This window comes from Serinus canaria, chromosome 8 (assembly GCF_022539315.1).
Source record: "Serinus canaria isolate serCan28SL12 chromosome 8, serCan2020, whole genome shotgun sequence".
In the NCBI taxonomy this organism is placed as follows: Eukaryota; Metazoa; Chordata; class Aves; order Passeriformes; family Fringillidae; genus Serinus; species Serinus canaria.
This window is the reverse complement of record NC_066322.1, coordinates 998384-1022310: the sequence shown is the minus strand read 5'-3', so window position 1 is coordinate 1022310 and position 23927 is coordinate 998384. Positions and strand designations below refer to the sequence as shown.

Here is a 23927-nt window from a genome sequence, read left to right as displayed (position 1 = left end):
TGGAGAGGACAGCTCCTCCACTGTCTCAAAGAGCTTCTTGTAGCCTCCAGCAGGATGCTCCACCCTGGAAGGGCACAGCTGGGTGAGCCCAGAGCAGGGGCACAGCTGGGAGCCTCCTCCCAGGGAGGGATGGATCTGTCTGCACTGAATGATCCATGACTTGCATAGAATTTGAGGGAGAAAGGAGAAGCACCTTTCCATGGGGAAAGGCTCTGAGGCTCCAAACAGCTGCTGAGAACTGTCCTGATTGTGAGGAGGGGCAGGGACGCCGAGGGGACAGCCCGTACTGCAGCCCAGCAAACCAGGACACCCACATCACCAGAAAACACAATCCAGCTTGTATCTCCCAGCTCTTGGAAAAGCCTTTTTTTTTTTTTTTTCAGCAAAGAACTATTTGTTGGATTCCAATTTTATCTGCTGCAAAGCCCATGAAGACACACCAGGCACAGGCTGGTGAACTCTGCCCAGAGCAGCTGTGGCTGCCCCTGGATCCCTGGCAGTGCCCAAGGCCAGTTTGGACAGGGCTTAGAGCACCTGGAACAGTGGCAGGTGGCTCTGCCCATGGCAGGGGTGGCACTGGATGGGCTTTAAGGTCCTTCCAACCCAAACCATTCCAGGATTCCATTATTCTACTCCAAATTGTGGTCAATCCTCTGGAACTGGTGAGGTTGAGGTGAGCCTGTTCCCTCAGACCAGGACCACACCTTGGCATGGGATGTGAGATGGAGACATGGAGACCTCCCCACTTCTCCTCCCCTCCAAACCCTGCTGCCCCTCAGCCCCAGCCAATGCTCCACACGGGATGTGCTCCCACGGAGAGGAGCCTCAGGAATACTCACTGGCTGTACATCCTCCCTGATGAAGGGCCCGAGCCTCCAGAGCCAAGCAGGGAGCCAGAGCTGTGCTGGGTATTTATGGGGTGCTGAGCCCATCCCAAAACAGCCCCCACCAATGAGAGCACCCCGGGAACAGAGCCGGCTTTCAGCACCAAAATCCTCCCCGGGCTTTGGGAGCTTTTGTCCTGCTGTTCACACAAAAAGGGGCTTTCACTGTTTTTCTGAGACCTAAATTCTTCCCAAGCAGAAGTGATTACAAAGAAAAAAAGCCCAGGGAGGAGCAGGACAGAGCACTGGAGCCTTGCCGGGAGCTGGCGGCGGCACCCGGCTCTGCAGGGACCATCCCGGCTCCTCCAGAGCCTTCCCAGGAGTGGGGTGACACCACAGACACCAAGAGAGGAGAAAATGCCAGAGGCAAACATCAAGCCTCCTGGGCTGGGAGGACCCATCACTGATCCAGGCCCTGGCCCTGCACAGACACTCCAAGAATCCCATCCCTGGCAGCACTGGCCAAAGGCTCCTGGAGCTGCCCTGGCAGCCTCGGGGCTGTGCCCGTTCCCTGGGGAGCCTGGGCAGTGTCAGCACCCTGTGGATGAGAAACCTTTCCCAAAATCCAACCTAAACCTCCCCTGACCCAGCTCCAGCCATTCCCTGCGTCCTGTCCCTGTCACAGGGAGCAGAGATTGGAGCTGTCCCTCAGGCCCTTGAGGTCTCCCTCAGTCTCCTCCAGACTCAGCATTGGGAACCACCTCTAATAATTCAATTATTTTTGAATTCATTTATGAAAACAACAGTGCTGTAAAGAGCAATTTCAAAGATTACCAAGGTCCCAGTTTCCTGCTGTCCCCTCACAGGCAAAGGATGAAGGTGTTTTATCACCACATACATTCAGGTGCTGCTCCCCCACAGATCAAAACAGCTCCAGGGACCCAAGCTGGGGTGAAGGGTCAGAAGGAGACATTAAACAGCCCCTGCTCCATTTGCTGCCACAGCAGCACGTGAGGGTTGGCTCTGTCTCTGGTGGTGTTTCATTGCTCCCTCTTTCAAGGCACCATTTCCACTTGGACAAGGGCTCATTTAAGGCTTCTCACAGAAAAACCAGGATACTGCACTGAGATCTTGATTGAGGCCTCCCATTAACCCTTTCCATTGAACAACCATAATTATAATTTCTCTGTTTATTCCCATTTTGTCTAAGTTCTGTCAAAACAGTAGAGGGGAACATTAAATAACCTGGATCAAGAACTGGGAGTAATGAGGGCAGGCCTTTGAAAGCCAAATCCTGGAAATGTGAGCTTCTCACCTAATAAGTTACTTAACTGGAACACTACATAAACAAAGCATTTATGCAACATGGAATGGGGTAGGAAGCACTGGAAGCAAGTTCAGGCAGGTGCTGAGTGCTGGAGGAGACTGGTTACAGATGTTCCGGGGGAGGAACAGCCACCCCCTGCCCTGAAAGCACAAAGTTACCCTCAGGACTTTAGGGCATCATTAATACAGGGTAAAATGAGGCTCATTTGGGTTTCTCATTTACAAAATCTTTCCAAAAAAAGGAGGAAAATGGTGTTTTTTTGGGAGAGAACTGACAGGCTCAGGATCACAGAGGTACCAAGGAATTCCTGGTTGTGAGGGTGGGCAGGCCCTGGCACAGGGTACCCAGAGCAGCTGTGGCTGCCCCTGGCTCCCTGGCAGTGCCCAAGGCAAGGCTGGAGCAGCTGGGACAGTGGGAGGGGTTCCTGCCATGGCAGGGGTGGCACTGGAGGGGATTTAGGGTCCCTCCCAACCTAAACCAGTCTGGGATCTCAGAGCCAGGCAGTAGATTAATTATTATTAATTATACTTTCCTAAAAATATTCCTGCAGATTTCAACTCCTGTGGGAGAACTTTTATCTGATCATAATTAATAAGCAAGTCCCTAACTCTGGGAAAAATGGGGAAAATGAGTGTATTCTGTTCTCACTTCATGGATCATCCATCACTCCTGTTTTGAGAATCACACCAACAGATCCAAAATAAGTTTTCCATGAAAATGCAGAAATACACTTCAAGTCTACACTTCAAGTCTTTTAATAGAAATAAATATCAAAAAGCTGATGAGGGTTTTACAGATGATATGAACAGAAGCATTTATGGAGTGAGATAATCATTTATTTATGGTGAACTGGCTCTCCTGGTCCTGAGCTCATAGAAGCTCCTTTGTTTAAAGACAAACATTTTGAGAATAGAAAAGGCACTTAGTCACAACACACACACGTGTAAAAACTACAAAAAATGGCACAAATTCCTGACAGACATCTCAAGGTTATAACAAGAGGCAGGTCATTAGCTTCCCATTAAAAAATATATATAAATTTTTGGTTAACAACAGCTTTATGTGTATTTTTACATTTTCCTACTCCAATATATTGTAATAATTTGTAAACAGATAAATATTTTTCTTTTAGAAGTTATTCCAAAGTATCTGCACCAAAAAAAGTTATTTTGGCACCTTCCAGCACAGTGTCCATGTAAACATTTCCTCCTTCCAGCCAGCACCAAACTCCTGCAGCAATTCCTCTGGTGAGTCCCTCAGACTTGCAGCAGGGAGAGGTGGCTCAGGAGTGGTGAGATCAGTACCTGAGGCTGCGGAATTTGGGTTTCCTGAGGCTCAGCATGGGCTGCTTGAGGGTGGGTTTGTTCTCCAGGAGCTGCGCTTCCGACTCCGTCCTTGGGAACCTGCTCCCGTAGATCTGGGGATATTCCTTCTGGAACTGCAGCACACACAGGCACCCAGGGTGAGAAAATCCCACAGAAAATCCCACAGCAACTCCAGCTGTGCCACAGCACACTCCGTGCCTGCTGTGCCTGCAGAGCTGCCTCCCAGCAATTCCCTGGATGAACTTTTACCCAACAGGGAGCCAAGATTCAGCCTGTTTTGGAAGGGTTCTCCCAGGAAAGCTTACCCATGATTCCATGGAAATGAAAACACCTGGAATCAGAGCAGTGATCTGGACATTGTGCCTGTTTCCCCTGCAAGGCCTCAGGAAGGGATGGAAAACTGTAAATACACCTGGACATGAGCTAAACCTTCCCACTGATGGATCCAAACCACCTTTCTGACTTCTGGTGTTGACACAATTGGGACCAAACCCTCTAGAAAGTGCCATGAATTTGGCTTTTCCCAAGAATTCCCAACATTTCCCACCAAGCAGAATGTGTCCAGCAGGCCAGGGCAGCGCCCATCCCTGTGCTGGCCCTGCTGGGGCACCTCCAGTCCTGGGACCATTTTTGGGCCCCCATCTCCTTCCTCCCCTTTCCCCTCTGCTATGAATAATTTCTTACTCCTCACTTACTCCAAGCCTTAACTATAATTAGCCATTCTTCTTTAGATTCAGAAGTCTTGATGAACCAAGCCAGACTCACTTTTAGAGGCACAGAAAGTTCCCATAACACACATGAAGTCAGAGCTGCAGGAGGGGCACCAAAGCCAAGTGTGGCTGTCCTGAAAAGCTGCTTGTTCAAAGGGGAGTCACAAGACTTGCTTAGGAGATTCCAGGACAAGTACAAAAGTATTCCATTGGGCAGGAAGACTTGCCAAAAGAAAGAAAAACCCTCCAGGATTAAATCCTGCCAGAACTGCTGTGTTTTAGCCTTACTATTAGGCAAGTTGTTGGTAGGCCAGAGAAGTGCAAGATAATCTTGAGCACTGTAAATGTTACAAAACACAAAGCCAAGGCCACCAAAAGAATGTTTCAGGATTCTCAACAGAGAGAGTTGGGTCTCTTAAAGCCAAAAATCATTACTTTTGTGCCCCAGGTTCTGGTGCCTGAGCCCTTCCCTCACAAAAGCACTGCACAAGCAGATGAAATAATCTCACCTGTTTCAACTTTTTCTTTTTCTCCTTCACAGAGAGGTTTTTATCCTTGATGATGTTCTCCAGGAGCTCTGCCACTGCAGCCTGTGAGGTGGAGACCTTTTGTTCTTCAAACTCCTCAGGAGTGATTTGTTTGCAATAGGAATACGTTGGCAAGATGGCACAAATTTCTTCTTTTTCCTGTTTGCACTGAAAGGAAAAAGGCTCCGCATGCACTCAGCTGATTCTGTACTGTTGGAGTAAGTACCTAATAAACACCCACACCCACTCAAAAGCTGCAAAACATTATAATTAATATCCATACATTCAAAGTGTCCTGGGTTTATTTGCATTTTCCCAACTTCAGAAGAAGCAATTAACAAATGAATCTGAACTGCTCTCAGGGCACCAACCTGAGCCTTCTTCATGTACTCGAGGTGATCCTGCACAGCAACCTGCAGGTAAGCTGGGACCTGGAATATTTCCTGCTGATGGTCCATCAGGAAGGACAGCAGGCGTGTGGAAAGCAGCTCATCCAGGTCTTCCTCCTCTGCACAGCGCAGGACACAGCGGGAAAACGTCTGGATCAGCTGGAAAAGTTCAGCACAGCTGCAGTGGAGAAAGCTGGGGGATTTATTTTCTCCTCTTCACTCCACAGTGCCTCAAATCCCCCAATACCAACTTCCAAGTATGGCCACACAAGGAGGAAGTGTCATTATTGTTCCCTCAGCTGAATTAATTTCTTAGGAATTGAACAGCACTTCCAATTAAAAACACATATGGTAAAAGGTAGTAGCAGAAAAAGGCTTAACCTATAGAAAACTGAACATATTCACAGGACTGTATTCACAGCACTGTGGAATAGGTTCCTGGAATGGTTTGGGTTGGAGCAGGGACACCTCCCACTGTCCCAGGCTGCTCCAGCCTGGCCTTGGGCACTGCCAGGGATCCAGGGGCAGCCCCAGCTGCTCTGGGCACCCTGTGCCAGGGCCTGCCCACCCTCTGAATGAGGAATTGCTTCCTACTGCTAATCTAAACCTGAATCTTCAATTGGCCATCTTGAGACAAGTGAGGTGATTAAAACCTGCAGAGCCAACCTAATGCACACCAGGATTAAACTGGAATGAGATGGGCTTTAAGATCCCTCCCAACCCAAACCAGTCTGGGTATCTAAATAGCAGCAGGGTGAGAAATCAGGCTGAGGAATCATCTGCATTCTCTAAGCGGAGCTTTTCCTGCCCTTACCAAGGACCTGGTGCCCATGGCATCGTGCAGCCGTGGCATGTCAACGTTGCCACTGATCCTGGCCATCATCCTCAGCAGCAGCTGCAGCTTCCTGCGCCTCGGCGGGGGCAGCAGCAGACAGCAGATCTGCAGGGCCTCCACTGCAATTCTCTCCAGGTGAGGCTGCAGGAGATCTACAAGTTAACCACAAAGACAGATGGCATTAGGATCTGAACCAGCTTCCAGCATGTTTCTACCTCAGTATCACAGATTTCTTATTTTTCAGAGTGATTATTTATGTTTCAGAGAAATCAGCTGTAACACAGAAGAGAGTGTACAGGCCTTGGTTTGTCTGGTCATCTTCAACTTCCTTCATTATGGTGCAATGAGGACCACAATACAAGTAAGGAATGACCCTAATTATCCCCAGAAAATACAGATTTACAGAAGAGAAAAAGCCATCTCCAGCAGGCAGGTGTGTGCAGATTCCCTGTCCCCATCACTTACCTGAGCAGAAAGGCCAATCACTGACACATCGAGCTCATACTCCAAAGTTACTACACACAGTTAGCAGAGCTACAGCAGCTTAAACAATTTAGCCAGCAGATTTCCTTTAAAAACCCCCACAAATCCATGCTCTGTGCTATCCTAGCAAGAGTGGCAGAGGTGAGGGAAGCAGGGATTAGTGAGGCCACACGACAAGGCAGTACAGCATGCTGCAGAGAGCCCTTACTTGTGCCAGCCAACACACAAGGGGAGGGGGGCACAGAGCGTTCTGACAGCTCCGTGCTGCTCCTGCAGAGTCTCTTTTGGATGCTGATGGCCACAGAGGGGCTGGCTGTGCCCTGCCCCCGGGGCTGAGGCTGCACTGTGATCTCAGCACTGGGTCTGTTGATGGCACTGCAGCTCCTGGAGCTCCTCCTGCCCAGCAGGCTCGGGGAGCGGCGCGGTGCCCGGGGCCCGTGGCTGCCATCCCACAGCTCCTCAGCCCAGGGACACGGGCCAGGCACTCTGCTGAGGCCCTGGCTCTGGGCTGGGCCACCCCAGCCCAGCTCCACCACTGAGGTCACTCTGTGCTCCTCCAGCAGCTCTCCACTCCTCGTGGTGGTGCTCACACCTCCTCCCCTGAGGGGGGCACGTCCTCCTTTATCACACACACTTGAAGCAGCAGTTCCAATTCTTTCCAAGGAGTAACACCTTGTCCTAAATGCTCCAGGTGGCTCTTGGGCATTTCTGGCTCCTGCAAGGTTCTGGCAGCTCCCTCCTATCAGGCTCCCAACACTCCCTTGCTGACGTGGCAGTTTGTGCTGCTGCCATTTCTTTCTGTGCTGGTTTTGGGCTCTCAGCTCCTCTGAGGAAAACCTCCTGGAAGCTTCTCCTTTCTCCTTCTTGTCAGACTCTCTGAGGAGCAGGCTTAGGAGAAGACACTCAGTGGACTTGAAAGAGTTCAAGTGAGGAGGTTTTGAAGGCTGAGGGTCACATTTCTCCTCTTGGACAGAATGTTTTCCACTGCCCAGATCAGGAATTTGGATGTAGCCACACAAAACTATCAGGAAATGAAAGAGATGTTAAAGGTGCAAGTGGTGTGAAAATTAACCAGTTCAGAGGGCTGCTAACTGGGCAGACAAACAAAGTCAAGATATTAATTAAGAAGGCTTTAGTTCAGTCTCAAAGCAGTTTAACAAGGCCATTGCAACCAACATGCAAGAACAAAGACAGGTAACACTGCAATAGTGAGGAGCAGGCAGAACAAGCACTTCTTTTGAAGCTTTTGTTATTGAATATTTAGAATGTGAGCTGAAACAGCAATTTAAATGGGAAATCATGAGGCAGAAGTACATTTTAATTAACACTAACACAGAATGGAGCAGTGATGATCCTCCTCAGATTGGAGCTCCCACACACATCAGGAGGCCAAGCTCTGCTTCCAATCACACATTTGTCCCCCAGCTGATCTGAACTCAGAGCTTCCCTGACTGTTTCTAAATTCATACATACCTAAGATGTTAACAAAGAGCTCATAGTATTCAAAAGTAAGCAATGGCTCAGGAAGACTGAGAAAATAATCAGCAACTGTTCTGAACACGTCCCGCTCAAAGCCACTGTAGGTGGCTTGGCTCATGTCCTTGTTCCTGGGCCCTGAAAAGAGGGGAAGAAAGGAAATTGACACCAAAAATCCACAGTCCCACTAGAAAAGAAATTTCTGAAGATCAGCCTAAATTTATTGTTGTTTCACAAGCAAAGAATGCTATCAGCAATCCACAAATATTGTATTTGGCACAATTTGTAAGCAAAAGCAGTGTAAGAGATTCCAGGCAGCCACTGAAGAATTGTGCTCAGATCTGTTCCACACCAAGAAAATAAATAAAGAAAAATTAACCTATGGTCTTCATAGGCTCCTCAGCAAAATAATCACCCACCCTTAGTATGTGCCTTCATTTCCAAAGCACAGTGATCCCACTTCTCCCACAGGGAGTTCAAGCTCCTGGAGCAAAAGGAAGCTCAGCACATGGATAAAGAACTCATTATCTCTGGTCTCATTTGAGAGGCACTCATCTAATTAATTCAGAGTTGATTGTTTACAAAGCAAAGCAAATGGATCTCCCCAGTTTAGTATGAAGTGTAGGAAATGTTTTGGTCCAGCTAAAAGCCAGGGACTGGAAAAGCAAAGTCCCTTTCACTCCTGAAAAACTGCATTAGAGGAAACCACCCACAGGTTTCTGAACTGAACCATCACAGCTGATTTCACACACACAAACATTTCCCTTTCAACTCTCAAAAGAGGTTTCTGGAACTCGAAAGCTCTTCAGTAACTTACAGTAGGCCAAGCACTTCATGGCTGACAGCACCCAGTGAGGGAGGTCTTCTGAAATCCAAACAGATAAAAGCATCATTTAGACATGAGCCCAAATAATTAACAACTAATAATGGCTCACACTTATTAAATAACACCTAAAGCACAAAATATCAAACTTCCAACTGGTTTTAAATACTGCTCCACATGTAATTTTGACAGGATAAGGGGAATAATTTCAAGCTGAAGGTGGGCAGGGTTAATGGGATATAGGGAAGGAATTTTTGGCTGGGATGGGATTCCCAGAGCAGCTGTGGCTGCCCCTGGATCCCTGGCAATGCCCAAGGCCAGGCTGGAGCAGCCTGGGATAGGGGAAGGTGTCCCTGCCACCTGGATGGGATTTAAGGTCCCTGAGCTGTGCTGTGGTTGGGAAAAAAGTGTAAACAACAGACTGTGAAACAGATGAATTATTATTTAGAAATAGAGATTTTAAAGCAAATTTAGGGAAATAAATGTCACCTGCTTTGTCCTGCAGGATCACCACCCCGTGTTTGCTGGTGTTGCTCATGTTGTACATGACAAACTCAGGGATGATCTGGGCTGGCTGCAGAACCTCCTCCAGCGAGGGCAGTCCCAAAATGGTTTGCAAACTGGGAAGAAAGAGAGCAGAGATTTGCAAAGGATGAAGGAAAACAAGTTCTTTCCATTTCTATTCCAAAACTCTGGGTGAGCTAAAGTGCTGTTTGATAACTTCTCACTTCCAGGAGGACAACTGGGGACACTTTTCCCTGGGACAAACAGCAACATTCAGCAAGGAAGAGCACCTGAGGTGTCTAAAATATATTTCAGCACCAGCACCTGATCAGAAATTCCTTAAATGCAGCAATCCAAAGTTAATAAACAGATCACATAACCTGTGTAAACAACATGGAAAAATTCAACTCTTCAAAAACTCAAATTCAATTTAAAACACAGTTTTAGCAATTAAAAACAAATGGTGAGAGCTTGCTTGGGCCATTTCACACTGAAGGAGAAGGTGCTGTATGCAATTCCTCACTCACTGTATCCGGATGATATTTCTCCATGTTTCTTGCACATATTCCTGGCTTATTTCCCTCCTTTGCAGTGTGCCTTCCTTCTTTTCTTCTGGTACATCAGCTTTGGGTCTTGCTAAGTTTTCCTGAAAATCAGTGGTTTATACTGTAAGACAAACGAGCCTCTTGAGGCAATTAAGTATTAGAGAAAATTGGAATTAGAAGAACAGGGCATTCTGTGGAGCATTAAATTCCACAGGAGCCAGGGGGGAACCTGCAGCCTCAGCACTGAAATGGGAGCACACAACTAAAAAGAAATGGGAGAAAACCCCTGATCAATCCAAAACCAGCCATTTAAAAGGTAAAAACACCTCAAATCCAGATGTATTAACATGTGAATTACCCTCCTTTAGGACTGGAGCTTAAATTCAGAATTTATGCACACCAATCTCAGCTGAATCAAGGGCCATGCACACATTCCATCTTCTCCAAAAAGATGCCCAATTAAATGATTTGTGCCTTTTATTTGTTCCCCAACAATAAATTAAATTTCAACAAGGCCATACTGTGCAGATCATTTCTAGGACTTCACCTTCCAGCCCTCCCAATACTTTAAAATCCCTTAGCAGTGGTAATTATGCACTGAGACAAAACAAAGAAAACCCAAAACAAAATAAAAACCCCTCTCATATAAATTTATTTTTTAACATTTCTCAATTTCTTAAGTCTAAACTATTCTTTCTTAAGGGAAGATGCCACAACAGAGCAGTGTCACTAAATTTTAGAGACTAAAGACAATGCAAGCCAACTGCACTGCTGCGAGGAACAGAAGTTATTACCACAGACTGCAGGAACTCCTGTTTTTTCAAACCCCTTTTGGATGAGCTGGGCAGTTTAAAAAGTTTTCCTTTGTCTCCAGAGAAGTTTTCCAAGTTCTCCCTTGGTGGGCTTGGTAGAGGTTTGACTGGAGAGGTTGGAGGAAATCTGTAATGAATGGGAGAGATGTTAAATACATTCTGAACTGATCTGTAATCAGATAAATTACTTGACAAAACAAAACCTCTGACTCCATACCAGTGTGACTCTGTTAGATTCACTAAAAAAAGGAATATTTTTTTTAATTTATCATGTAATAAATTAGCTTAGGCTGTTTTTCTTGATGGCAAAGTCAAGCTGAAGATGTTGGCACAGCCTGAGCCCAGAACGTGAGAAGTGGGGGCCATTAATACCTTTAATTTCAGAGCTGCTTGGCTCTGTTTCCCACTGGGCTCTGTGTAAAAGGCCCAAGAGAAGCAAACCCAGCAGGCAGCTCCAACAAAACACCCTGGCTTCACTCCAAAGCACTGGAGTGCACTTTGTATTCCAGCAAAGACCTCGGATGGACAAAAGCATGGACACACACAGGAGCGAAGAAAAACACTCAGAGCAGCCAAATTACGCTGATAATTACCTCTTTACCCAGGATGTTTAACCCAAAGCAAGCTCTTTTTGCAAACCCAAGCATTTTTAATTAAAACTCTCAACCTGCGAGACCAGGGGATAATTCTAACCTCAGTACCTGTACAGGGCACCGTTGTCCTCCAGATTTTCAGCGCCCCAGCGGCCCTTGATGTCCTCGATGACGTGGTTTTTGAGGAATTTCCGCAGGAGCTGCACAGTCTGCTGCCGGGTGACGTCGGGCCCGAAGCTGCTGTTGCTGCGGAGCACCTGGTGCAGCCAGTCCGCGGCCTCGGCCGCCGTGAAGCAGCTGCCGTGCGAGCGGAGCCGCTGCCGGTGCCGCCGCAGGGGCATCCCGGCCCGGAAGCACCGCGTCACCTCGTTCCACTGCGGGGACACGGAGGGGCACCGCCAACTGCACCCGCCTGTCGCGACACCCAACACGTCGCGACAGCAGGGCGTCAACATTACCGTGACAGAGGGCGGGGCGGGGGAGGTCTCAAGGTACCCCCATGTCGTGAGAGTAGGGGGATACCAGGGCACCCAATGTCGCGACAGAGTGCAGGGGGCTGCCAGGGTACTCGCGTATCGTGGTGCATACAGGGTGTCCCTGCGCAGCCAATGTCGCGACAGAGCGCAGGGGGCTGCCAGGGTACCCAAATATCGTGGTACATACAGAGTGTCCCTGCGCAGCCAATGTCGCGACAGCGCGCAGGGGGCTGCCAGGGTACTCGCGTATCGTGGTACATGCAGGGTGTCCCTGCGCAGCCAATGTCGCGACAGCGCGCGGGGCGTCCCAGGGCTCCCCCGTGTGGCGTCCCCGGGCACCCGCACACCGAGAAAACGGACCCGGGGCAGGAGGGCGCCAGGCACCCACGTGTCGCGACAGCGAGCAGGGGGCGTCCCTGAGCACCGTCACGACAGCAGGCAGGGGGTCCCAAGGAACCCAGGTGTCGCGGCAGCGGGCACGGCGCATCCCCAAGCGCCCCGCTGTCGTGACAGCAGGCCCCAGGGGCAGAGACACCTCCCGTCCCGCGGCGCTCGCACAGATGCCACGGGCGCCCCGCTCCCCCCGCAGCAGCCACACCCCTGACTCCCGCCCGGCCCGGTAACGCGGCAGCCCCGCTCGGTGCTCACCAGCCTCGTGGCGCGGTACGGCCCCGGCCCCGGCCCCGGCCCGGCCATGGCGGCCCCTCAGCCGGGGAGCGCAGCGCCCCCTGCCGGTCCCGCCGCGCGCGCAACGGCCGCCGCCGCCGCCCCGCCGTTCGAATCCGCCGGCGGCCGCTGATTGGCCGGGACGGGCGCACGCGGCGGCTGATGTCACTCGGCGGGCCGGGCTGAGGGGACGATGAGTCGCGGGTTCGGATCCCGCCCCGAGCCCCTTCACGGGAGTTAATTACCCAACTGTGATTAACAGTAATTACAGAAATTAATGAATCCCAGTTCCTTACTTAATAGTTATTAACGTGCTGGGACAGCTGGCCCCGCCTCATGTCAGAGCTGGTCCTGAGGTGTAGGGGGTGGCACTGGGGGGGCTTTGAGGCCCATTCCAACCCCAACCCAGTCTGGGATGGTGTGGAATGAGGGGGGCTGGGTGGGAACACCTTCACTTTGGTTATGTCAGGATTTAATCCCTCTGGGCAATGAAGGCTATTCAGTGCAGAATTGTCCTGCCTCAGGTCCAGCCCCTCCTCCACTCCATCCCCCCTCTCCCCTCAGCTCCATTTCCCTCCTGCATTCCCACAGGAAAATTCCAACACCTCCAGGGTCACTCCAGCCCCTGATTTTGAACAGAAGGAGCATGTGCACAGGGGAATATAAGCAAGGAAAGGAAAAGTCTGTTTTAATTAAAATTATTCCAATAATTCCCACAGCACGTGGTTTTTTCTTAAAAGAGACAAAGACTCCTCTTTAGAAAGTTATTATTTACCAGGTGTTGGATTTCATTCCATCTTCAGTAAAACATCAAGAGAAGAAAAAGCTCTTAGGCAAATTTCTAACTTAATTAAAATAAATCTGAGGTCAATCATGTTTTTGAGCTGAGCTGATAGGTGAGAAGAGAATGCCCTGAGAGCAGCAAGAGGAAGCAGCCCCTGTGCCCCAAACCCTGCAGGAGCAGGAGGAGCAATGAGCTCTGCTGGGAGAACTGGGATCACATTCCCGGGGTGCCCACGGCTGCTCCCACAGCTCCTGGCTCCAGGGAGAGCCCAGGCTGTGCCCAGCACACCCTGAACAGCCAGGGAGAGCAGCCCAACAGCAGCAGGGAGAGTCCCAGGAACCCAGGCTGGAATTCCCAAAGGCAAAGCAAGAGTGGTTTGGTTTTCCGTGTCCTCGTCCACAGCCATGTCCAGTTCCAAGGTTCTGTTTGACCCTCAAGGTTTATGCAAACTGCAGGAAGGAAAGGGAGGGATCAGTGTGCTCTGCCCCTCTCTCAAACACACATTTTTATTTCATTTGCATAAATTAAAGTCACATTTCAGCCTTTGATTCTCCTGAATCCATGGGGAACTGTGCCTGAGCAGGGCTGCAAACAGGGAAACTTTCCCTCCCCAGCCCAGGCTCCATCAGGGAGGAGCTGAGGGCTCAGCCCCTGGGAAAGGCTGGATGGGGATGAGTTTTGGAGGGGAGCTCCCCACTCACCGCAGCCTTCAGGGCCTGGTCCAGGTCTGCCAGCAAATCCTCCTCATCCTCCAGCCCCACCGAGAGGCGGATCAAGGTGTCTGTGATTCCCAGAGTTTTCCTTTCCTCCTCAGGCACTGAGGCGTGGGTCATGATGGCCCTGCAGGGATAAAAATGAGCCTTTATCCCAAGAATTTGGGACTTGTATTGGTAAAACCAGCCCGGCTCGTTCCCTGCCAGCACCCCTGAAATGCAGCAGGATCTGACACCTCCTCTGTGCCACCTGTGTGACCCCACAGATGCAAAGAGCTCCTGGCAGCAGTTCCTGGAAATGGTGGGAATGCTGACAAGTCAGGGAATTGCATCTTGTATTTCCAAGAAACAAACGATAGACAAGAAGCAGATACTTAAATATCTGGACCTGCCAAAGGAGAAAATCCTACTCCTCTTCCTTCCAGAGCTGTTCTTTTATCCTACAGAAGCTCTGGAAGCTCTGCATGTGGGGAATGTGCAACCTCCAGTACAAAATCTCCTGGATTCATTTTGGTTTCCCAGATCCCTTCTCAAACTGCCCCAAAGGACTCTGGAGGGTTTATTCTCTCCAGCTACACAGGACACAGGCAAGAAGGGATTTCCCTGTGTGCTCAGTCCCTGGCACCAGCTCCTTTCAGCTGCTGGAGGGGTTCAACATTTGCTGTGAAATCAGTAAATGAAATGATTTAGCATTTAAATCCAGTCATTAATTCCCATGGACCTTTTCCAAAAGCAAGTTGGCTTTGAGTGAAATAATGCAATTCCATGGAGATGCTGTTTTGAGCAGGTTAAAAGGCCCCAGGAGGCCCTGCCAGGGACCAGAGGCAGCTGGGTGCACACAGTGACCGTGCCCCTTGTGTGAGCAGGGAGCAGGGCACTCCTCCATCCAAGCTGCTCCTCATTCCCACACTCTGCAGCTTCTGGGATTGTCTTCATGGACACCAACTGTGCCTCAGCCCCCCAGGCAAAATTCCTCTATCTCTGCCCTCTCACAGGATTCCCTCCCTCTGGAATCTCCCCTGGCTTTGTGCTGCACAACAGTCCCTGAGTTTAGCTAAAGGCAAAACAGCAAAACAGCTTTGAGGGGTTGGGAAATTGTGGGAATTTTGTGGTGCTCTGCAGCTTTTTGAGGCTCTGAGGATGGGAGGATGAACTTACGGATGCTCTGCCAGGCTCTCGAAGCCCCCTAGACTCTCAGCCAAGGAAAACACCTACAGCAAAAAGGGAAAGGAGATATTATAGGAGTGGGCTCAGGACACAAACACCTCTCAGGCACAGTGCACACCTGGCCAAACACCAGCACAGGCTGGGCCAAGGACCCAGCCAAGCATTCCCAGAGCCAGGGGCTCCCTCTCTGCCCCACAAGTCAGGGCCTCTCTCAGGGCCCTTCCCTGCTGAAGGCACTTGGCAATATTCCAGCAGAGCTGTACCAGCCCCAGCTGCCCAGCCCTGCACAGAGCCCTCTGCCAGCAGCAGCTCCTGGGCTGAGCTGGACACGCCTCACCCTGGGAGCAAACAAACAAACACTCCCAAGGGGATGAGGGGTCCCTTTGTTACCTCTCATTAACCCCATGGACAAATAATCCCTGATTTATAGTGGGGCACACCCAAAGGATTGGCAAGAAAAGCTACTCCACCCTCCCCTCAGCAGGGCAGATTCAGCTCCCTCTGAGGATGATTTTATTGCCTTTATTTTACCTTCAAGTTGCTGAGAAAGGCAGAGGCATTTTTGATGTTCCCTTTGATGTAGAAGGTGACCATCCCAGGACAGCCTGTGCACTGCTTCTGCGTCACCTCATACTGAGGGTGGGAAGGCAGCCCTGGAATGGAGAGTTGGGAGAATTCCCAGTGAATGCCAGTGCAGAGCCAGGGCAGATCAGACTCACCCAGACCCAGTCACAGGGCACCACAGCTCCCAGATCCCTGCCCTGGGATGCTCCCAAATCCCTGCCCACACACCTGGGTAAATGACCTTCTCCACCCGGGGATGGGATTCCAGGAACTTGGCCACAGCCAGGCCGTTCTTGAAGTGCCGCTCCATCCGGATGTGCAGAGTCTTGAGCCCCCGGTTGCAGAGGAAGCAGTCAAATGGGGAGGGGACAGCTCCCAGGGCTGTAGGAATGGGAACAGAATTCCAGAGAATTCCAGAGAATCCCATAGAGTCCCACAGCAACATTGGTGTTCTGCATTCAGCAAAGCCAAACACATCCTCACCTCCAGCTTTTCTGAGATTGGAACAAGTGGGAAGCACCCTGGGCAATCTCTGTTCCTCATCTCCCACATTAGGCAGCCAATTAATGAGCCCAATTAACAGGCTCAGGCCTCAAGGATTACATTTATTGGGCACAGTGCACCCTCACTGCTGAGGACAGAACCCTATACAGGAATTTATTCCTGATAATGGAGAGGCCAGAAAATTGCTGGAATCGTGCGAGGTAAGAAAATTCTGCACTGGGCACACCCTGATGGGTGCGGGAGTTTCAAACCCCCCAAGCTGCAGGTGGCACCTCAGTGGTTGCAGGATGGGCCCCAGTGCTCTCCTGAGGTGTTTGGAAAGGGGACATCAACATCTCTCATTTTATGGGACTATTTTATTGAGCTTTCCCTGCTCTGGTAATTTACATTCCAGGCAGATTTCCCACTTGTGTGCATGCCCACCCTCCCCAGCAGGAGCTGTGGATATGAACAGGATTCCTGTCAGGAATTCCCTGTCTGGACTTACAGTTCTGCAGAAATTTCAGCCTCTCATAGAGATCATCCCTGTTTACAGAGACCAGGCCCATGAGGACATCACTGTGCCCTACAAATGACAGGGGACAAGAATGGGATCAGCCACTCCAGGGTCCTGCCACAAGCCCCAAGTGCAAATAAAACCCCTGGGACACCTCCCACCATCCCAGGCTGCTCCAAGCCCCAGTGTCCAACCTGGCCTTGGGCACTGCCAGGGATCCAGGGGCCTCCCCACCCTCCCAGCCAGGAATTCCCTCCCAATCTCCCTCCATCCCTGCCCTAAGGATGTGCTGAGCTCTCACACTCACCATTCATGTATTTGGTTGCAGAAGACATACAAATATCAGCTCCCAGGGACAAGGGACGCTGAAAGGAAAAGAACATCATAATTCAAGTTTGGCTGCACTCAGGTTCATTCCCAGCCATTCCAAAGGGCTCTGAGCTCACACAGGATAAACAAGGGGAGGAACAAACACAAAAACCTGAGTTTCCAAATAGATGGAATAGCAATTCCATTAGAATTGCAATAGCAATTCTATTTGGAATTGCTATTGCTGGAAAACAATAGCAATTCGAAATAGAATTGCTTTGCTTTCCAGCTGTTGCAGATCCTGCCCTGGAGGAGCTGAGAACATGAGCCAAGGAGGTTCCTTTGGCAGCTCTCTCCCCTCAGCTCCCAGCTCTCTGCCCAGGAGCCTCCTGAGGGGAGACAAACCAGGACGTGGATGGGCAAGAGGTGCTGAGCAGTGCCAGGTTTTTAATCAATCACTAATTAAGGCACTTTGAACATGGTATCAACACATTCTGAAGAGTGGGGGGCAACACTGTTAAAACTTAACAAAGCAGGCAGATGCAAAGACTCCTGCTGCCATATTAAACGCAGACTCCCACCCAGGGAATGTGGAGATGCCCAGCCAGAACCACCATGGAAAAGGTCTTTTACACTCAATATTGATGGACAGATTGCTGTGAAATTCTCATTTTCCTAGCCTAGTGTGGTACCTCACCTACTGCTCCCACCAATTAATCATTAGCACTGGCTTTCCCTCCACACCGGGCTGCTCCAGACACATTAACCAGCACCCTGTGTTCTTCCACACAGCCCTTTCTGGAGGAAATTGGGAATTCTGAAGTGAACAACACATTGCAGGGCAAATCCCCAAGCCTCTGGCATGTCCCAGGCCAACTGCAGAGCTGCTCTAGCTAAACATTAACACTTTCTGCAGAGTTCTCTTAATTCAGGAAGATCACCCTGATCAGTACCCTGAACAAAACCAGGCACTTTGCACTCTGCAAAAAGGGTGAATTTAAACCTACAACACCGGGGCTTAGCTTGGTCTCCTGGGAAATAGATCTGATATAATTCCTTTCCCATCTCTTTCCCAATCCACCTGCCCTGGGGCAGGTGACACACCTGGAAGTAGGCAGACATGAAGCTGTTGTCCACGGCCAGCAGCACCCCTGGGTGCCTGTGCACGATGTCTGCACAGGCTTTGATGTCCAGCACCTTCAGCGTGGGGTTCGTGGGGGTCTCGAGCCAAACCAGCTGCACAAACCCAAAAAAACTCCAGGTCAGAGAGCTCCCAGTGCTGGGCTGAGTCCCAGGGGCTCTGGGTGCTCAGTGCTGGCAGCTCCCTGTGGCTTTGTGCAGTGGGGATGGGCAGTGGCCCTGCCAGAGCCAGGGGAGGCTCCAGCTGCTTCCTCCAAGCTCAGGGAGCTCTCCCTCCAGCTGGGCTTGTGCCATCCCAGCACATCCCAGCTGGAGAAGGCCTCACCCAGGCAGGACAGAGCCTTTCCCAAAGCCTTTCCCAGCACAGCTCCCTTCCCCTGGGGCAGGGCATCACCCAGCAGGGCCACAGAGCCTCCCTGGCTCCGCGCTCGGTGTTCCCTCTGCTCTTCCTCACCTTTGCCCTGCTCCCTCCTCTCTCTCCAGGGCTCTCTGCCCTTCTTAGGATGCTTCCATGAGGCAGCACAGGGGAAAAGGGTGGATCCAGCTGTGCCCTAAGCTGTGATCCAGCTGTGCCCCAAGCTGCCCCCCTCAGCTCCCCCAAACCCAACAGGAGCAAGGATAAAACCATTTAACGTCCCCTTAAAATCCATTTCCCTCTCCTTACCTTGGTCTCCGGTGTAATTGCAGCTTCCAGGCATTTTGACTTTGTGCAGTCAACAAAAATTACTTTCAGATTATTTTCTGAGGCTACTTTCTGGAAGTATCTGTTTGTGCCTTAAAAAATCCCAAAAGATCACAAAATGAAACAACTTCCTTAACTTTCATTGCCTGCTCTCCAGCCTCCTGCATCATGCAGGGACAGTCAGGAGGGCACAGCTTGGTGCCGCACACCATCAATGGCACATTTATATTTTCTTTATTTATACAAAGTTTAAAGATGGTTGCAGATGGAATGATCATGAAATAGTAATAATTTGAATATGGGATCAAAATGATTGGGAAGTACTTGAAATCAATGTGGGGTTTATGATCAGGAAATTAAGCACAGAAGAAGAACCAAGGGGAAGACTCCAGCTACTGTTCCCATCACTCCATTAAAAATGATTCCTTCCTGTCTTTGAAGCCTTTCCCTGGGAAGATTAAAAGAATTCAGCAGCAACAGGTGATCAATGGATGTGCAGCACTCACTGCCAGGAAACACTGCCTGGATTAAAAATTCATTAATTGGGGCCTTTTGCCAAGGTGATCCCCAGGGACTCAGTTTTCCATCTGAGCAGGAAGGGATGGAACACGGAGGTGGATTCTGTGAGCTGGGGAACATCTGAGAGATGTTTGGGAGGTTCTCTTGTGAGAAACCCTTTTTCTTTAAAGCAAACCAATGCAGAGGAGAAGCAATGAAATTCAGCCCTGCAGAAACCAGCCCAGGCTGAGGCTTCAAGGAGCAGGGGAAAGTTCCCAGGAACTGGAGTGAGCTCACCCTGCTCAGAGAAGGACTCTGGCACAGCTGGGTGCATTCTGCCACGGGGGAGTTGAGAGGAAGAGGGGATTGATCAAAACAGGCTTCAAAGAACAGTGAGGTCCTACTTGGGAAACTCAGAGTTCCTGAGAGCCACAGACAGGTTTGGTCCCCTGCACAAAGAAGCCACTGGGTGCTGTACCCACCTCCATACACATCATCCATGCAGATAACTGTGTCCCCTGTCTTCAGCAGGTGACAGATGTTCAAAAGAGCTGCTAAGCCAGATGAATAAGCCAAGCCTGAGGAGAAAGGATCATCAGTGTTTGATGTGACACAAGTCAGACTTGCCTTGGCCTTCCTCCCTTTGCCTCTGAAAAGAACCTGTTCTGTCACTGCCTCACTGGGAACATGGAGCCAGTGAGAGCAGGAGATGGATGTGCCCAGTATGAAACCAGGACAGACACTGGAACACACTGGCACAGACTGGGAATGGACTGTGACCAGGGGCTGCCTGCTCCCACTGCCTCCAGTGCTGCTGCACAAGGATGGATCCAGCTCAGCCCAGGCATCAGCCACAGTGAGGAAGCAGGAGACAAAGCCAGGCATGGAGCTGGACTTTGCTGAACCAGAAGTGCTGGGCTCTTCCCCACCTTGGAGCTGCTCCTGCCCACAGCCAACAGCCAGAGCCGTGGTCACAGAATCATGGAATGGTTTGGAATGGAGGGACCCCAAAGCCCACCCAGTGCCACCCCTGCCATGGCCAGGGACACCTCCCCCTGCCCCAGGCTGCTCCAACCCATGAGATGCTCACTGTATTTGGCTCCATCAAGGGCGGCCACAGCCTTTTCCAAGCAATCCCGAGTGGGGTTCCCAGACCGGATGTATTCATAACCCTGGGGTAGGAATAAGAAACAAACATCAGAGAGAGCACTGGGAAAGTCTGGGATAACAGCTGTTCTAGGTTCCTTTTAAGAGCCCTGGCTGAGGGCATCCAGCTCCTCCCAGAGCAGGAGGAGGGTGTCCTGGCACAACATCCAGCTGGGCATCCCTGCCACAGAAAGGGGCTGGGATGCACTGGGGCAAGGAGCCACATTCTCCTGCTTCTCCCCAGACATCCATCTGTGGCCACTGTGGGAGAAAGGGCTTGGGCTGCACAGTCCAACCACCCTCAGAATGCCAGGCTGGGTCTAGCTGGAAGGGACCATGAGGGTGCCCTGCTCCTGCTACGTGCTCAGCAGGGCCATCCCAGAGCACAGGACATGGGATCATATCCAGACAATTCTGGGTATCGCCAGTGAGGGAGACTCCTCAGCCTCTCTGGAGGGAATTCTCAGGGAAAACGTGTGTCCACCTCCATCACACCCACAGGACACTGGACAACTCCCCTCATCAGCTCTTGACAACCCGCACATTTCCTTGTGCCACAGCTTTTATGCAAATTCTGGGGAAATTCAATGAGGAAAATATCACTCATGCATGCACAGATGCAGTTGTTACCAAGAGAACCTGCTGAGCACCCTGGGATTTGCCTGCTTTTAGGATTTCTCTTTAATGTAAACTTCCTCATAGTCAGGAATCCTGCAGATCGTTCTGGCAGAGCTCCCGGCAAGAGCATGGATCCTGTCATCAGGATGTGGATACAGCAGCGTGACTCCTCCTGAGGGCCTCCTCAGCACAGCTGGGATTCTGTGTGGAATGAGGAATCACAAGGCAAATTCCTCCTGCCCGACCAGCACAACGCGAGTTTGGAGCAGGTGCTGATTTAGGAGCGGCAGCTTTGTGCCACAACCCGTCAAAGCTTTCCAGGACATCCACAAAATCCTTAGGAAATATTCCCTCGGATTGGAAGGAAGACCGAAGGAGGCTCGTACACGAAGTATGTGTAGTGGAACGGATTTTGCCCGGGCCCTGGGGCGGGTGCAGGGCCGGGACAGCCGCTCATATTTCCGGCACTGGGCAGCCCCTGGAGCAGCATTCCTGTGAGCCCGAGGGCACTGGGTGCTCCCTGCTCCCCTTCCCCCGCCTTTCACACGGGAATCATCCCAACCTCATCCCAACCGCTCCGGATCGCCGTCCGCTGCGGGAACACCGAGCCCCAGGCGGGCTCAGGCTGGAAGGGAGCACAGCGGCTGCCCCGCTCCCATCGCCGCTCAGCAGGGCCGTCCCGGAGCACAGGGCACGGGACCGCGGGCAGGCGGCTCCGCAATGGCCCCGTGAGGAGACTCCGCCGCCTCCCCGGGCCAGAGCCCCGCTCCCGGCCCAGCGAGATGCTCGCGTTTGCCCAGGAGCTGCCACAGAGGGAAACATCCGCGCCGGGAGCTCCCTGCCCTGCCCAGAACCTGCCGCCTCCCGTTCCCCCGGCCGGGACAGGCCGGATGCTGGTGGCCTCCCGGACACGTGTGCCCAAGCCCGGAAGGGGGCTCGGTGTCCCTATGGGTGACTCAGCGCCCCGGTGGCGGCCGCACTCACCGCGTGCTCGCCGGGCGCCCGCTGCTTGAAGGTGGTGGAGAGCGAGATGGGCGGCACCACGGCCCCGGAGCGCCACTGCTCGGGCTCCTGGCCGGCGTGGATGGCATCGGTGGCGAAGTGCTTGAAGGGCGGCAGAAACCCCTGCGTCCCCTTGCCTGCCATGGCCGCGTCTCTGTGGGACCGGCCCTCAGCGCTCCGGGGGCTCGGCGGGGCGGGGTCTCCTCATTGGCTGCGGCGCCGGCGGGGCAGGGCCCTCGCGCCCTCCCATTGGCTGCTGGCGGGGCGGGGCCCGCCCTGCCCAGGCACCGCCCGCCCGCTGGGGGGCGCCGCGCGCTGCGCTCTGAGGGGGCGCTCCCGGGGAGCCTTCCCGGGATCCAGGGGAGCCTTTCCCGGGAGGAACTGGGAACAATCCGGCAGCACGGGAATGATCCACAGGGGAGCAGTGTGCTGACTGCCCCGCAGCGCTGCCTGCAGCACCTCAGCACTGGAATAACCCCAGCTCACGGGCTGGGGGGACCTGCTGGAGCAGCTCTGGGGGAAGGACCTGGGAGTGCTGAGGGACAACGAGCTGTCCCTGGCCAGCGGTGCCCAGTGGGATCCTGAGGGACAACGAGCTGTCCCTGGCCAGCGGTGCCCAGTGGGATCCTGAGGGACAACGAGCTGTCCCTGGCCAGCGTGTCCAGTGGGATCCTGAGGGACAACGAGCTGTCCCTGGCCAGCATTGCCCAGTGGGATCCTGAGGGACAACGAGCTGTCCCTGGCCAGTGGTGCCCAGTGGGATCCTGAGGGACAACGAGCTGTCCCTGGCCAGCGGTGTCCAGTGGGATCCTGGGGTGCTTTGGGAAGAGCATTCCCAGCAGGTCAGGGGTGATCCTGCCCCTGTGCCCAGCCCTGGAGTCACCTCTGGGTGCTGTGTCCAGCTCTGTCCCTCAGCACAGCAGGGACAGGAGCTCCTGGAGCTGAGCAAAGGCCTGGAGCATCTCGGTGCCCAGGAAAGGCTGAGGGAGCTGGGGCTGCTCAGCCTGGAGAGGAGCCCCAAGGAGAGGAGCCCCAGCCCTGGCTGTCCCTGTGTGTTCCTGGCTGTCCCTGTGTCTGTCCCTGTGTGCAGGGAGGTCAGAGCAGGCCCAGGCTCTGCTCCAGACCCAGCGATGGCACCAGAGCCACGGGCAGGGACTGAGCCCAGCAATTGCCCCGGCACAGGAGGCAGAGCTTCTGCCCTGGGCAGTGGCCAGCCCTGAGCAGATTGTGCACAGAGGCTGTGGACTCTCCTCTCTGGGCATATTCCAGAACCATTGGGACACAATCCTGTGCTCTGGGATGTCCCTGCTGGAGCAGGGAGGTGGCTGCAGAGGAGCCCCTCTGGTCCCTTCAGCCTTACACATCCTGGGATTCTGTGATTAAAAATTAATTCACTGGGTCTCCCTGCCAAGGTTATCCTACCTGGACTGACGTCCATGGAACAGCACATTGACATCTGAGGACAAAGTCACACATGTGCTGAAGGCCACTGATGAATGATTTATATATCAGATTTTGTAAGGAAACATTTTCTTTACAACAAAAATATGGATAAAATCTGAGCAAAGCTGGATCTAAGAAGAGCAAACCTCTGGATGTGTGCAGGACCACGCCCCAGCCTGACATACAAGCAGGAACCTGAGATTTAGGAGGGAGGAATTCCATCCCCTGTTGATAAATCTGCTTGCTGTAGGAAAGTTCTGTTGATGGGCAGACAAAAAAACCCATTCTCAAGAATTTCTAAGTGTAAAGTAATCCCACAGTTGGGATTCCTTACAAACACCAGTTTTTCCAGAGCCCTTCCCGTGAGTAATGCCTTGGTTCCATTTCTGGGCTGAATAAGGGAGTTCATAATAAGCTGGTAAACAGTGACTTCATGCCTCTAGTAATTAAAAATGCAGTGTGAGGCTTCAACATCAGCTAAAACCTGAGCCAATCCCTCCATTCCACAAGACCAGCCGTGCTCTCTGCGTGTTTCCAGCACGGGAG

The 23927-nt window shown here is 51.9% G+C and overlaps 2 protein-coding genes across 5 annotated transcripts; both read right to left on the bottom strand.

The window, feature by feature from the left end:
- Window positions 1–2882: 2882 nt before the first annotated feature.
- Window positions 2883–12377, bottom strand: DEPDC1 (DEP domain containing 1). Of its 4 annotated transcripts, XM_050977440.1 has the most exons (12): window positions 12298–12377; window positions 11282–11547; window positions 10563–10707; window positions 9751–9869; window positions 9209–9339; window positions 8714–8761; window positions 7894–8034; window positions 6629–7441; window positions 5917–6089; window positions 5085–5261; window positions 4696–4881; window positions 2883–3589 (listed from the first exon to the last, which is right to left on the bottom strand). In XM_050977440.1, the coding sequence occupies exons 1-12, from the start codon at window positions 12343–12345 to the stop codon at window positions 3449–3451; spliced, it is 2388 nt and encodes a 795-aa protein (XP_050833397.1). In that variant the 5' UTR covers window positions 12346–12377; the 3' UTR covers window positions 2883–3448. The 4 variants fall into 4 exon arrangements, with proteins under 4 accessions (XP_050833397.1, XP_050833398.1, XP_018768098.2 ...); XM_050977441.1 differs by lacking the exon at window positions 6629–7441; XM_018912553.3 differs by lacking the exon at window positions 12298–12377 and having other exon boundaries at window positions 11282–12245.
- Window positions 12378–12976: 599 nt separating this feature from the next.
- LOC103815236 (cystathionine gamma-lyase) lies at window positions 12977–22134 on the bottom strand. Its single transcript, XM_050977442.1, has 12 exons — window positions 21921–22134; window positions 20263–20344; window positions 19655–19750; window positions 18657–18766; window positions 17957–18088; window positions 16851–16908; window positions 16535–16612; window positions 15772–15924; window positions 15511–15632; window positions 14971–15023; window positions 13801–13939; window positions 12977–13548 (listed from the first exon to the last, which is right to left on the bottom strand). Exons 1-12 carry the CDS (start codon window positions 22080–22082, stop codon window positions 13540–13542), a joined length of 1194 nt encoding a protein of 397 aa, XP_050833399.1. The 5' UTR covers window positions 22083–22134; the 3' UTR covers window positions 12977–13539.
- Window positions 22135–23927: the final 1793 nt, after the last annotated feature.

What these genes read in the sequence shown, in the direction of transcription:
- DEPDC1 (XM_018912553.3), bottom strand. Translation starts at nt 11,628, where the DNA reads ATGTTGACGCCCTGCTGTCGCGACGTGTTGGGTGTCGCGACAGGCGGG. An exon ending in CATGAAGTGCTTGGCCTACT is followed by an intron (nt 8,035 to 8,713) that starts GTAAGTTACTGA and finishes CCCTCTTTTCAG; the next exon opens with GGCCCAGGAACAAGGACATG. An exon ending in CCATGGGCACCAGGTCCTTG is followed by an intron (nt 5,262 to 5,916) that starts GTAAGGGCAGGA and finishes GAACTTTTCCAG; the next exon opens with CTGATCCAGACGTTTTCCCG.
- LOC103815236 (XM_050977442.1), bottom strand. Translation starts at nt 22,082, where the DNA reads ATGGCAGGCAAGGGGACGCAGGGGTTTCTGCCGCCCTTCAAGCACTTC. An exon ending in TGCAACCAAATACATGAATG is followed by an intron (nt 16,613 to 16,850) that starts GTGAGTGTGAGA and finishes TGTCATTTGTAG; the next exon opens with GGCACAGTGATGTCCTCATG. An exon ending in GCTGAAATTTCTGCAGAACT is followed by an intron (nt 15,925 to 16,534) that starts GTAAGTCCAGAC and finishes CCATTCCTACAG; the next exon opens with CCCTGGGAGCTGTCCCCTCC.